The sequence below is a fragment of the Hyperoodon ampullatus genome (genome assembly GCF_949752795.1).
Source record: "Hyperoodon ampullatus genome assembly, chromosome: 17".
In the NCBI taxonomy this organism is placed as follows: domain Eukaryota; kingdom Metazoa; phylum Chordata; class Mammalia; order Artiodactyla; family Ziphiidae; genus Hyperoodon; species Hyperoodon ampullatus.
Window position 1 is genome coordinate 68,233,333 of NC_136930.1, and position 15,011 is coordinate 68,248,343.

The 15,011-nt window shown below is 41.9% G+C and overlaps 1 protein-coding gene across 3 annotated transcripts in view; it reads right to left on the reverse strand.

The window, feature by feature from the left end:
• Positions 1–1,302: 1,302 nt before the first annotated feature.
• ADCY8 (adenylate cyclase 8) overlaps positions 1,303–15,011 on the reverse strand; it is a gene marked incomplete at both ends in the record, with an annotated part of 222,768 nt that continues 209,059 nt past the window's right edge. For all 3 annotated transcript variants that reach the window (XM_079722270.1, XM_079722269.1, XM_079722268.1), the window contains 3 exons: positions 1,303–1,790; positions 4,634–4,748; positions 13,254–13,346. In XM_079722270.1, coding sequence (XP_079578396.1) covers positions 1,303–1,790; positions 4,634–4,748; positions 13,254–13,346 — 696 coding nt within the window. The remainder of the gene's footprint in view (positions 1,791–4,633; positions 4,749–13,253; positions 13,347–15,011) is intronic.

Below are 15,011 nucleotides of genomic sequence, written 5' to 3' on the forward strand. Positions count from 1 at the left end.
AAGAATTTAGATAATGATTAGGATTTCATACTTCTTCCGTTACTTAAATCTTGTCCATCCTTCCAACACAGAACTTACCAGAATAGCTTCGTGTTTGCACACATGGGCTTAGACAGGTGTAGATTCTTATGGAAGAGACAATGCTTTCCTCTCAGTAGTGAACACAGGAAGAATCCACCCCCTAACTTCCCTTATGGTAACGTGAGGCCAGTGACTGCGTTCTGGCTGGTGACAGAGCAATAATGTAGGCGACTCTCAGGCCTGGCACCCAAGACCTTCTGGGTGATCGCCCTTCCCTTCCCTCTCTTCAGCTGGCTGGATAGAGAGGATCAAGCAGAGGCATCCAAGTCCGAAGTGGAAGAAGACTAAGTCCCGAGATCATTGCCTGGAAGGCCTCTGCCCCACATGCAATAGGACATAAATGACAGCTAAGTCTCTTATTTTGTTTTAACCACTAAGAATGGGAGTTATTTGTTACGGCACTTTTATTGACCACTACAGTGCTGAGCCTAGTTCTAAAACTACCTATAAGGTCTTGGGCAATTCCTTTCATTGTTTTGAGCTTTCTCATCTGTGAGAAACTTTCCTGGCAGGCTTTGTGGTCATACGAGAAGAGCTTAGGATGCAGTCTTCCCAGGAAACAGTGTACCTGCCTGAACCAACTTACCCACCTGCTGACTTTCTAACTGTGGCTGCAGCAGATCAAGTGGCCTTGATCCCACCTCAGGGCGTCTGTACTTGTTAGTCCTTCTGCTTGGGTCACTTTTCTCCCAGGTTCCTTGGGTTGCCTCTTTCTCATCATTTAGGGCTAACCCTTTGCATCATGTCCTCAAAGACATGGTGCCTCCAGTTCAGGCAGCGTCCTTGACCTCCAGTTCTTTATCACAATTTCTCATTGCATCTACCCCTCTCTGAATGCAGAGTATTTAGGTATTGGTTTATAGGAATATTATCTATTAACATTATCCATTAATATTATTGTGTGCCAGGTACATGACAAGCACTCAGTAAATGGCAGTTCTTAATGATGAGCCCACTGTACTGAGTCTCTGTTTACAGGTCCCTCTTTCCCAAGGTCAAGGACTAGGTCTTACTTATCTTTGCTTCCCAATAAACCTTGTATGGAAGAGACGACCAAGAAATGTCTGTGACGGGAGAGAAACTCAAATCGTGTCTTCGATCTAGTGCATCCAAAGACCAACGAAACCATCCTTGTTCTAAAAAAAATTAAACCTTTTTATTAGTATATTTATTTTATATATAAAAGAAATACAAAAAAAAAGAAACACAAAGAAAACGCTTTTATGGCAACTCGGACTTGTCGGTGCCTTCGGCTTGGGCTCCCGGCTCAGGCCCACTGGGTGTCAGCAAAGTCCGCCGGTTGTAATGGCCCTTGATGATGCCCGTGGTGTTGTTCTCATTCAGCAGCTGCTTCTGCCTTTGCCTGTTGAGGGACTGGACGAGGCCCAGGACGACCGCGGCCAAGGAGTACTGCCCGGGCAGCCTTCTCGGCGGCAGGATGAACGGGTTGGGTTGGACTCTTCCCAGCAGAAAGTACGTCTTGATTTTCCCTTCCTGTTCACTGATGCCCTTTACATAGATCTCCCCTCGGTAGTCAAAGGCAAAGCCCTGGTCCTTCAGGATGAGATAGGTCTCCTCTGGGACCTGGATTCTGCCGCTGACTCCCGTGCTGTCCATTCGACTTGCCAGGTTCACGGTTTTGCCCCAAATGTCATACTGCGGTTTCTTAGCGCCGATAACGCCAGCTACCACTGAGCCGTGGCTGATGCCTGTGGGTGAACCAGAGAAACAAGAGATGAGAGAAGAGGGACGTCAAGGAGGGGGCCGCTCCCTGCCTGGGATAGTGACCCTTCAATGAAGGCTGTGATCTCTACGGATAAACGGCAGGGTCCAGATCCAGCCTCAGTCACTTATTAGATGTGTGATCTGGGTTGGGTACTTAACAGATTTGGACCTCACTTTTCTCATCTGTCAAGTGGAAATAATTAAAGGAGGTTGGTATGAGATGATATAGGTAAAGCCACTGGTATATTATCAGACAACCAGTGACGGCTCGGGAGACAATAATTATTACTCTCACATGGATGCTGACTTGTCTTAGCCTGCGGGATGGACAGGGCACTGATGTCGGGATGCTGGGATCGCCTCTTGCCTCTGTTGTCACAGTGCCCTGAGATTGGGCACACCTTTTCCTTCTCTGTCTTAGTCCACGTCCTCAGCATCATTCCCTGGGTCCGTGGCCACAGCCTCCTAACACGCCTCCCTGGATCCCTGCTTGTCCTCCTGCAGACCATCTTCCATGCTGCTGCCGGAACCAGAGGGACTTTCTGATGCACATCTGATCAAGTTACCACCCACTTCAACACCTGCCACAGCTCCTTTAGCCTATGGGGTAAAGCCCCGGCTCCTCAGGTTCACAGTCTAGGGCTTCTCAGAGCTGGCTCTTGCCTAACTTGCCAGCCTCATTTTTGTCGCCACCCTCTCCCTCACCTTTGCACCGTATCCATACTGCACTGCTCGAGTTCCCCTAACCTGCTGGCGTTTCCACCTCTGTGCCTCTGTCCCTGGCTTTCTCTCTGCTTGGACTATCATTTACTCCCAGTTCCACAGGTTATTTGGTAGATCACAATTTCAATACTTCCTCCTTTAGGAAATACAGACTTTTTAAAAGGAATGACAGTATTCCACTAAACACATTCATGGGCATATATGTCTCCTTTTACTAGACTAAGGATTTCTCATTCATTCTGCAAACATTGACTAGGCATCTACTATAAAGCAGCACTGTTCCAGGTATTGGGGATATGGTGGGAAAGAAAAAAGACATAGCCCTGGCCCTCATGGAGCTTACCTTCTATTGGGGAGAGACAGAAAATAATTTTAAAAATGCAATATAGTATCAGTGAATGATAAATGTGATAAGGAAAAACCAATCAGGTTAAAGGGATAGAAAAAAGAGGAGGGTGTATTTTGGAGTAGGGTGGTTAGGAAAGGCCTTTCTGAGCAGAGATCTAGAGAAAGTGATAGTATAAGCCATGCAGATATCTGGGTTAGATCATTCCAGGCAGAGGGAAAAGCAAAACACACACACACACACACACACACACACACACACACACACACACGTATAAGATAGAACTGACTGTGAACTTCGAGAAACAGTTCTTGCAGAATGCATGGGAATCACAAGGATGGACTTTGCCCTAAAATTTGCAGAGCCCTTCCATAACCACTATCCCATTCACATCTCTTCTTACTACTATGAGGTAGGCAAGGGAGGTAATAATATAACTCCCAGTTCACACATGAGGAAACTGACACTCAGAGGGTTTAAACGACTTGCCCAAAGTCATAGAGCTGGTTACAGCAGACCCAAAACACAAAGTGAAAGGCCCAATCCCATTGGGAACATGATTTTCTAACCTCTGAACTATGCCAGGAGAATAATGTATCAGACCAAGGGTTGGCCTTAATTCCAGCAATATCTCCTGAAATTACACAGCCTTTATTCAAGGTTATAGTTCTGCTTTTTATTCCCAGTTCAATCATGTATTCATTGATTTGAGAAAGGACATGTAGGGTTGTTGGAAGATCTGGAAACAAGCCCTGAGTGCCCCATCCATAGATCAAAATATAAAAATATCACTTATTTATTCCAGTGAACAAAGGCATGTGGCATACCTTAGATCTGACAAGTCAGGTATGGGTATTACTTGACCCTTTATACTTGAAATATGCTAAGGGAGAACCAAAAAAGTAAAATGGCATGCCAGCCAGAGGATCTCTAAGACATGAGGACTGCGTAACATTTGTTTTAGGCTGCACGCTGGCTGCCAGAATGTCACTGGTCTCAGTCAGGAAATTCTGGAGTCGCTGCCAGGATGACCATTTGGTTGTGTGATCCTAGGCTAGTTACTCCCCTTCTCTGGGCCTGAGTTTGCCCATCTGTACAATGGGAATGTGGACTAGAGCAGGGGCTTTAAGACTGTGCTTCAGGAGGCCCCCTCCAGACTCGGCAGAGATGCTGAAGAAATTAACAAGTTATCCAAATTGTAGATGACTATTATCACATAGCCGTGACTGTTGTCATTTTACACAAGGGCATCTCTAAGCCCAAAGGAGGATGAGCTGTGTGGCCAAGTGAAGAGCTATAAAGCTAACTGCCTGTCCCTGGCTCAAGTCAGCATGTGACATCCTCAGGAACAGAATCCTGCTTTTGGCTCAGGGTGTCATCCAGGAGAACGGGAGAGTAACGCATTGACCTCCAGTATCTGGTGACGTAGAAGACGGGAGGAAACGATTGACTAGACAGCTACCTCTCTAATCAGGGTCTTGTGTGGGTGGGATTCTGGACAAGTTGTAGGAGAGGTAGCTGTGGTCTATCAGTTGCTTGGTGTTTCTGCACACAGGCCAAAATCCTTCCACTGCTACCAGCATCTTGAGTGAGAGGAAGCCCAGACAGGCCTGTCCTTGGCCAGGTCACACTAAATCTGCTGCATTTTTCTGGAAAAAGCTCCCCTGGCTTGATGCCCAGGGCATGGGAGGGCTCGATAGAGCATGGCCAGACAGCTCGGTGGGTCCCTGAGGTGCCACACTTCCAGCTGCTACTCACCAATCCGGAGCTCAAAATTGTTGAAAGAATGCTTGTTGATCTCCTGTATGCTTTCGGTCAGGGCGAGAGAGAAGTCGGCAAGGGCACACAAATGTTCCCACTTATCTTCACATTGCTGCAGCAAACATGAGAGAAGAGGTCATTCGATGGGGCAAACAGGAGCATTTCTGCAGCAGGGGTCTGGTCTGTGTCCTACCTCACCCACACATGCCTTCAAGGGAAGTAAGCAGGTGTGTGAGCCCTGTACACCTAAGTCATCAGTGTCCAGAAACACAGGGTACCAGGAAATCTGTTTCAGAGAGTGTAATATGTGTGACTCTCAGATTCCATTCCCCACCCCTACCCTTGTGTGTTCAATTTGATGCTGTTCACTTATGTGTGTGTGTGTGTTTGTGTGTGTGTACACATCCTTATGTTCATATATGTGAGATTTCCAATCTAGGAACCATGTCTATTTCCTTTGAAGTACTCACAGTATCTGTTTAATAGATGTTTCACATAGACATTTGCTCTCTGAACCTCAGTTTCCTCTTCTATATAATGGGGATAAGCATAGTTGCCCTGCCTACCTCATGAGGACTGAATGAGATTGTGTATGTGAAAGAATTCTGTGCCCCTCTAGAGCAGAGGTTGGCAGTCAGTAAAGGGCCAGATAGCAAGTATTTTAGGCTTTGTGGGCCATGTGGTCTTTTTCATGACTACCCAACACTGCCATTTTAGCCAGAAAGGAGCCATAGACAAAATATAACTGAATGCATGTGGCTGTGTTCCAATAAAACTTTATTTACGAAAACAGATGGTGGATACATCAGATCACCAATATAGCAGTTGGGATGATGGTCTATCAGTATTTCCAAACTGAAGTTATTTTTTAATCAATACTTCTAATGCTAGCATCCAGTGTTCACACATTCTACCATCACCACCACATCAAACTAAAACCTATACAATGTTAATTATTTACATTTAAATTTGTTTTTGGAGGTGGTGATGCTGGGGAGAAAATACTTAAAATTTTCATTAGAAGCTCCTAAGTCAATGAGGCCTTGAAATACAATATTTGATACATGTTTGTGTATTTGTGTTTTGGGGGTATAATTTTAAATTATAACTACAATATATACTCTGGTTTAATTATACTTCATTAAATTATTTATATGAAAGAATCATATCTAGGTTTCAAAGATTCACTTATATATTCCTTGACAGCTCCTGGCCCAGTACAAAATCCATGTTTTCTATATTCACCCACACTGTTGCCAGCTGTACCTAACAATTCCCTTTTTTCAAAAAATTTATTTTATTAAAAAAGTTCTTTTTAACATCTTTATTGGAGTATAATTGCTTTACATTGTTGTTAGTTTCTGCCGCACAACAAAGTGAGTCAGCTATACGTATACATATGTCCCCATATCCCCTCCCTCTTGCGTCTCCCTCCCACCCTCCCTATTCCACCCCTCTAGGTGGTCACAAAGCACCGAGCTGATCTCCCTGTGCTATGCAGCTGCTTCCCACGAGCTATCTGTTTTACATTTGGTAGTGTATATATGTCCATGCCACTCTCTCACTTCATCCCAGCTTACCCTTCCCCCTCCCCGTGTCCTTAAGTCCATTCTCTACATCTGTGTCTTTATTCCTATCCTGCTCCTAGGCTCTTCAGAACCATTTTTTTTTTTTTTTAGATTTCATATATATGTGTTAGCATATGGTATTTGTTTTTCTCTTTCTGACTTACTTCACTCTGTATGACAGACTCTAGGTCCACCCACTTCACTACAAATAACTCAATTTCGTTTCTTTTTGTGGCTGAGTAATATTCCATTGTATATATGTGCCACATCTTCTTCATCCATTCCTCTGTCGATGGACACTTTGGTTGCTTCCATGTCCTGGCTATTGTAAATAGTGCTGCAGTGAACATTGTGGTATATGACTCTTTGAATTATGGTTTTCTCAGGGAATATGCCCAGTAGTGGGATTGCTGGGTTGTATGGTAGTTCTATTTGTAGTTTTTAAAGGAACCTCCATACTGTTCTCCATAGTGGCTGTATCAATTTACATTCCCACCAACAGTGTTCCCTTTTCTCCACACCCTCTCCAGCATTTATTGTTCCTAGATTTTTTGATGATGGCCATTCTGATTGGTGTGAGGTGATACCTCATTGTAGTTTTGATTTGCATTTCTCTAATGATTAGTGGTGTTGAGCATCCTTTCATTTGTTTGTTGGCAATCTGTATATCTTCTTTGGAGAAATGTCTACTTAGGTCTTCTGCCCATTTTGGGATTGGGCTGTTTGATTTTTGATATTGAGCTGCATGAACTGCTTGTATATTTTGGAGATTAATCCTTTGTCAGTTGCTTTGTTTGCAAATATTTTCTCCCATTCTGAGGGTTGTCTTTTCGTCTTGTTTACAGTTTCCTTTGCTGTGCAAAAGCTTTTAAGTTTCATGAGGGCCACTTGTTTATTTTTGTTTTTACTTCCATTTCTCTAGGAGGGAGGTGGGTCAAAAAGCATCCTGCTGTGATTTATGTCATAGAGTGTTCTGCCTATGTTTTCCTCTAAGAGTTTGATAATGTTTGGCCTTCCAGTTAGGTCTTTAATCCATTTTGAGTTTATTTTTGTGTATGGTGTTAGGGAGTGTTCTAATTTCATTCTTTTACATATAGCTGTCCAGTTTTCCCAGCACCACTTATTGAAGAGGCTGCCTTTTCTCCATTGTATATTCTTGCCTCCTTTATCAAAAATAAGGTGACAATATATGCGTGGGTTTATCTCTGGTCTTTCTCTCTTGTTCCATTGACCTATATTTCTGTTTCTGTTCCAGTAGCATACTGTCTTGATGACTGTAGCTTTGTAGTATAGTCTGAAGTCAGGGAGCCTGATTCCTCCAGCTCCATTTTTCTTTCTCAAGATTGCTTTGGTTATTCGGGGTCTCTTGTGTTTCCATACAAATTATGAAATTTTTTGTTCTAGTTCTGGGAAAAATGCCATTGGTAGTATGGTAGGGACTGCATTGAATCTGTAGGTTGCTTTGGGTACTACAGTCATTTTCACAATGTTGATTCTTCCAATCCAAAAAAATGGTATATCTCTCCATCTGTCTGTATCATCTTTAACTTCTTTCATCAGTGTCTTATAGTTTTCTGCATACAGGTCTTTTGTATCCTTAGGTAGGTTTATTCCTAGGTATTTTATTCTTTGTGTTGCAATGTGGTAAATGGGAGGGCTTCCTTAATTTCTCTTTCAGATTTTTCATCATTGGTGTATAAGAATGCAAGAGATTTCTGTGCATTAATTTTGTATCCTGCTACTTTATCAAATTCATTGATTAGCTTTAGTAGTTTTCTGGTAGCACCTTTAGGATTCTCTCTATATAGTATCATGTCATCTGCAAACAGTGACAGTTTTACTTCTTCTTTTCTGATTTGGATTCCTTTTATTTATTTTTCGTCTCTGATTGCTGTGGCTAAAACTTCCAAAACTAAGTTGAATAATAGTAGTGGTGAGAGTGGGCAACCTTGTCTTGCTCCTGATCTTAGTGGAAATGGTTTTAGTTTTTCACCATTGAGAACAATGTTGGCTGTGGGTTTGTCATATATGGCTTTTATTATGTTGAGGTTAAGTTCCCTCTATGCCTACTTTCTGGAGAGTTTTTATCATAAATAGGTGTTGAATTTTGTCGAAAGTTTTTTCTGCATCTACTGAGATTATCATATGGTTTTTATCCCTCAGTTTGTTAATATGGTGTATCACACTGATTGATTTGTGTATATTGAAGAATTCTTGCATTCCTGGGAGAAACTCCACTTGATCATGGTCTATGATCCTTTTAATGTGCTGTTGGATTCTGTTTGCTGGTATTTTCTTGAGGACTTTTGCATCTAAGTTCATCAGTGATATTGGCCTGTAGTTTTCTTTTCTGTAACATCTTTGTCTGGTTTTGGTATCAGGGTGATGGTGGCCTCACAGAATGAGTTTGGGAGTGTTCCTTCCTCTGCTATACTTTGGAAGAGTTTGAGAAGGATAGGTGTTAGCTCTCCTCTAAATGTTTGATAGAATTTGCCTGTGAAGCCATCTGGTCCTGGGCTTTTGTTTGTTGGAAATTTTTAATCACAGTTTCAGTTTCAGTGCTTGTGATTGGTCTGTTGATATTTTCCATTTCTTCCTGGTTCAGTCTCGGAAGCCTGTGCTTTTCTAAGAATTTGTCCATTTCTTCCTGGTTGTCCATTTTATTGGCATATATTTGCTTGTAGTAATCTCAGGATCCTTTGGATTTTTGCAGTGTCAGTTGTTACTTCTCCTTTTTCATTTCTAATTCTGTTGATTTGAGTCTTCTCCCTTTTTTTCTTGATGAGTCTGGCTAATGGTTTATCAATTTTGTTTATCTTCTGAAAGAACCAGCTTTTAGTTTTATTGATCTTTGTGATCATTTCCTTCATTTCTTTTTCATTTATTTCTGATCTGATCTTTATGATTTCTTTCCTTCTGTTAACTTTGGGGTTTTCTTGTTCTTCTTCCTCTGATTGCTTTAGGTATAGGTTAGGTTGTTTATTTGAGATGTTTCTTGTTTTCTGAGGTAGGATTGTATTGCTATAAACTTCCCTCTTAGAATTGCTTTTGCTGCATCCCATAGGTTTTGGGTTGTCGTGTTTTCATTGTCATTTGTTTCTAGGTATTTTTTTATTTCCTCTTTGATTTCTTCAGTGATCTCTTGGTTATTTAGTAGTGTATTGTTTAGCCTCCATGTGTTTGTATTTTTTACAGATTTTTTTCCCTGTAATTGATATCTAGTCTCATAGTGTTGTGGTTGGAAAAGATACTTGATACGATTTCAATTTTCTTAAATTTACCAAGGCTTGATTTGTGATCGAAGATATGATCTATCCTGGAAAATGTTCCATGAGCACTTGAGAAGAAAGTGTTTTCTGTCGTTTTTGGAAGGAATGTCCTATAAATATCAGTTAAATCCATCTTGTTTAATGTGTCATTTAAAGCTTGTGTTTCCTTATTTATTTTCATTTTGGTTGAACTGTCCACTGGTGAAAGTGGGGTGTTAAAGTCTCCTACTATTTTCGTGTTACTGTTGATTTCCCCTTTTGTGTCTGTTAGCATTTGCCTTATGTATTGAGGTACTCCTATGTTGGGTGCACAAATATTTACAATTGCTATATATTCTTGGATTGATCCCTTGATCATTATGTAGTGTCCTTCTTTGTCTCTTGTAATAGTCTTTATTTTAAAGTCTATTTTGTCTGATATGATAATTGCTACCCCAGCTTTCTTTTGATTTCCATTTGCATGGAATATCTTTTTCCATCCCCTCACTTTCAGTCTGTTTGTGCCCCTAGGTCTGAAGTGGGTCTCTTGTAGACAGCATATATCCGGGTCTTGTCTTTGTATCCATTCAGCCAGTCTATGTCTTTGGGTTGGAGCATGTAATCCATTTACATTTAAGGTAATTATCGATATGTATGTTCCTATTACCATTTTCTTAATTGTTTTGGGTTTGTTATTGTAGGTCTTTTCCTTCTCTTGTGTTTCCTGCCTAGACAAGTTCCTTTAGCATTTGTTGTAAAGCTGGTTTGGTGGTGCTGAATTCTCTTAGTTTTTGCTTATCTGTAAAGGTTTTAATTTCTCCGTCGTATCTGAATGAGATCCTTGCTGTGTAGAGTCATCTTGGTTGTAGGTTTTTCCCTTTCATCACTTTAAATATGTCCTGCCCCTCCCTTCTGGCTTGCTGAGTTTCTGCTGAAAGGTCAGCTGTTAACCTTATGGGGATTCCCTTGTATGTTATTTGTTGCTTTGCCCTTGCTGATTTTAATATTTTTTCTTTGTATTTAGTTTTTGATAGTTTGATTAATATGTGTCGTGGCGTGTTTCTTCTTGGATTTATCCTGTATGGGACTCACTGCACTTCCTGGACTTGACTATTTCCTTTCCCATATTAGGGAAGTTTTCAACTATAATCTCTTCCAATATTTTCTCAGTCCCTTTCTTTTTCTCTTCTTCTTCTGAGACCCCTATAATTCGAACGTTTGTGTGCTTAATGTTGTCCCAGTGGTCTCTGAGACTGTCCTCAATTCTTTTCATTCTTTTTTCTTTATTCTGCTCTGCTGTAGTTATTTCCAGTATTTTATCTTCCAGGTCACTTATCCGTTCTTCTGCCTCAGTTATTCTGCTATTGATTCCTTCTAGAGAATTTTTAATTTCATTTATTGTGCTGTTCATCAGTGTTTGTTTGCTCTTTAGTTCTTCTAGGTCCTTGTTAAACGTTTCTTGTATTTTCCCCATTCTATTTCCAAGATTTTGGATCATCTTTATGATCATTACTCTGAATTCTTTTTCAGGTAGACTGCCTATTTCATCTTCATTTGTTTGGTCTGGTGGGTTTTTACCTTGCTCCTTCATCTGCTGTGTATTTCTCTGTCTTCTCATTTTGCTTTACTTACTGTGTTTGGGGTCTCCTTTTCACAGGCTGCAGGTTCATAGTTCCCGCTGTTTTTGCTGTCTGCCCCCAGTGGCTAAGGTTGGTTCAGTGGGTTGTGTAGGCTTCCTGGTGGAGGGGACTGGTGCCTGTGTTCTGGTGGATGAGGCTGGATCTTGTGTTTTTGGTGGGCAGGACCACGTCCAGTGGTGTGTTTTAGGGTGTCTGTGAACTTATTATGATTTTAGGAAGCCTCTCTGCTAATGGGTGGGGTTGTGTTCCTGTCTTGCTAGTTGTTTGGCATAGGGTTCTCCAGCACTGTGGCTTGCTGTTTGTTGAGTGGAGCTGGGTCTTAACGTTGAGAGAGAGATCTCTGGGAGAGCTCTCGCCAATTGATGTTACGTGGAGCCGGGAGGTCTCTGGTGGTCCAATGTCCTGAACTCGGCTCTCCCACCTCAGAGGCTCAGGCCTGACACCCGGCCGGAGCACCAAGACTCTGTCAGCCACATGGCCAGGTACGTGGGGAGTTTCTTGCCTTTTGGGAGGTCTGAGGTCTTCTGCCAGCGTTCAGTAGGTGTTCTGCAGGAGTTGTTCCACATGTAGATGTATTTTTGATGTATTTGTGGGGAGGAAGGTGATCTCCACCTCTTCCTCCTCCGCCATCTTGAATGTCCTCCACGATTCCCTTTTTGATCACATTTCACTTCCTTACTACAAGTTCTAACCATGCCCACCATTTAAGAACTGATTTAACTGTCATTAGTTTTTGATAGTATTTTTATTGTAAAATATAAACCTATTTTTATATTTTTAACACTGGAAATATTTGACAAAGCTCAGATTCTTTACCATAATAATAAAGTCATTTTAATGAACTTGTTGTATAATGATTTAACTCTCCCTAACTGTTAAACATTTACTAAGCAGGACTAACCCAGTCTTCAATAGATAGTACTATTACATACATGCTGTGCCTGTAAAGATATGGCATAATGGTAATATCTAGAATATTAGTGTGTCTGTTTGAGAGGACCATTGCTGAAAAGATATTTCAAATTTTCTTGGTATAGGATTTGAAATGTGTAGCAATTTGCAAAGAAATTTGTTATTAGAGGCAAAAATATCAGCAATCCTTTTTGTAATTTGGAAGCACTTAGGTCACTCTCTATATATTATTATACTTCTTTGCTCTCCCAACTCTTTGCTTACATTTTTTAGCTTAGACTGCACACTGGCCTGCAACTGTTAATTTACATCTCGGCCAGTCCCTAGGCTGTGAATAACATAAGGGCAAAATATGATTTATTTATCTTTGGGTCCTGAGTTACTGGCACACCTATAGAGTTCAACTAGACAACACTTGCATTTTATAAGAATGTTTACATTTAAAGAGGTTAAGTGATTTGCCTCAGAAAATAAAACTGCATGTTGACAACAACAAAAAACAGAAACAAACAAACAAACAAAAAAACAGATGGTGGGCTGGATTTGGTCTGGGGGATGTCTTTCTGGACCCCTGTGGCAGAGTGATGTGCACATGTACCTAATGACTATCAAGGGTTTCTTCTCAGATAGTCTTGGAATAGTTCTAGGTTTTTAGTTGGAAAGTGAGCAAAGAAGAATGAGGAGGAATGAGGGCTCCTCTCCCTGGCAGCTTATGACCATTTCCATAGAGCATTTATGGAGGACCTACCAGGTGCAAGGCTTTGTGTGGCTAGCATGACTCTATCTCAGGTAATTCAGCCACGGGCCCTGGAAGGTGGATGTTAGTTTCCCACTTAACACGAGTGTCTGGCACAGTCACCTCTCAAAAAAGCAGAGCTATTATTATTATTACTTTTGGAGGAGAAAACAAAAGTAAGAATAAAACAGGCTGGGATCAGGGGTTTAGTAACACCCGCAAGTAAATCATAACCAGAGTATTTCTTGGTCCTGATTTTGTTCATCAAGTGAACAGTGAGGTTCAGAATGAAGCCTAGAGGCTTCTCGATCATAAAGAAGCATCAGTACACCCAGTAGACCCTGCTTACCTCAGGAGCAAAGGTACCTCACACACCTAGAATATCCACTTCATCGGATTTTCTCCCTACCTGTCCCCCGGTTTCCTGGTGATGACAGCCCCACCACCTTCAGCAACCTGACCAGAGTAAGGTCCCTGCCATAGGCTGTGGCTGAGTCCAAAGCATTCCTTTACCTGTTTTTCAGGTGACAGGCCTGACACGGCCATGTAGGTGCTGCCAATGGTCTTAATCTTTTCAATGTCTTGAAACCGGTCTTCACCAAGCAGCTGAAACAGATCCAGGCAACAGTGTCAGTCCAGGTATTTGTGCTTCCAGCAGCCTGGGGCTCCTGGAAACAGGCCCCTGGCTCACAGTGAGGACCACCTCGGACTGGTTTAGCATCCTTGAGGTAGCCACTTTTCTCTCTGAGAATCAAACATTCAGGGTCTCAACAGATATTTATTGAGCACCTGCTAAGTGCCAAGTGCCGAGATGGGTGTGACCAGATACTCTTTAAGGACTAGATCTGTTTCTAAGAATCTCTGAAATAAACAAAGCTATCTTATTAGTTTAAAGAAGAAATTGCCAATATTCCCAAATCTATCAGCACATCCTTTTGGCTTTACTCTCACCATGTATTTAAAAATCTTAGCATTTCCTGCCAGTACCCTGGTCTAAGCCACCATTAGTTTACACCTGGTTATTGTATTGCAATAACGTACCTAATCCCAGTCCTTACCTCCACACTCCCAGCATGGCAGCCAGAGTGATCCTGTTTAAATGGAAGTCAGACCATGTCCCTGCTCTGTGACTTCCCATTCTACTCAGGGTCAAAGCCAGAGTCTTCATCATGCCCTGCAAGACCTGCCATGCCCTGTCCCCTTCGCTCACTCTGTTCCAGCCACACTGACCTCCTTGCTGATCCTAACAAGCCAGGCCTGTTTCTGTCTCAGGACCTTTGCATTTGCTGTTCCCCTGTTGGGACGCTCTTCCTTCAGACAACTACATGGCTCATTCCTCACCTCTTCCAGGTCTTTCCTCAAATGTCATCCAAGTGGGGTCTTGCTGATTACCCCATGCAAAACTGAACACAATATCCTGTCCCCACATACATATTCTTATCTTCTTCCTGCTTTATCTTCTCTCCTTAGCACTTATCCCTGACTGTGCTGATTTACTGTCATCTTTCCTACTAAAATGTAAAATTCCTGGAGGCAGGTATTTTTGCCTGTCGTATTTACTACTCAGCACCTAGACAGAGCCTAGCACACAGCAGGGATGAATGAATACCTGTATGGAAGAATGGGTACTATCCTTGCCATTTCCTCCATTCTCACCTGCAGTTTGGATTTTAATGCCAAGGAAGGGAAACCTTGGTCTCTTATTTAGCAACTGAGCTAAGAGAATAATGCTCTCTCTGCTTGTCCCCCCACCCCAAAAGTCCATGTCTTAGTCCCTGGAACCTATGGATATGTTACCTTACGTAGTAAAAAGGACATTGCAGATGTGATTAAGTGAATGATTTTGTGATGGGGCAATTTCCTGGGTTATCTCTGTGGGCTTGTAATAGGGAAGAACAAATCTGACTCCATATCAGATCCGTTTCTTTTACTTTAACCTTTGTATTCTATTGCGTTTGCTATAAGTTAATCACTAAAGTGATGTTGCCTATAGGCTTAAAGTATACATAATGGCCCATCTCCAGGAACCCTGCCTCTCATGCCTGAGGGTTAAGCTAAAATACCTTACTTTAAGCTCACAGGAAACATCCTGACCAGGCCCACCTATGGATGGCTGCAGGAAAGAGGGAATTAACACATCCCCTCCGGAATCTGGCGGGAACCAGGACATATGCATCAACGTACTGCTTTCTTTTCTTTTTGCTTTGCCTCCTTACTTCCCCCTCTTTCTTCTGTAAAAGAAACGAGCATCGAAACCCAGGCAAGATGGTT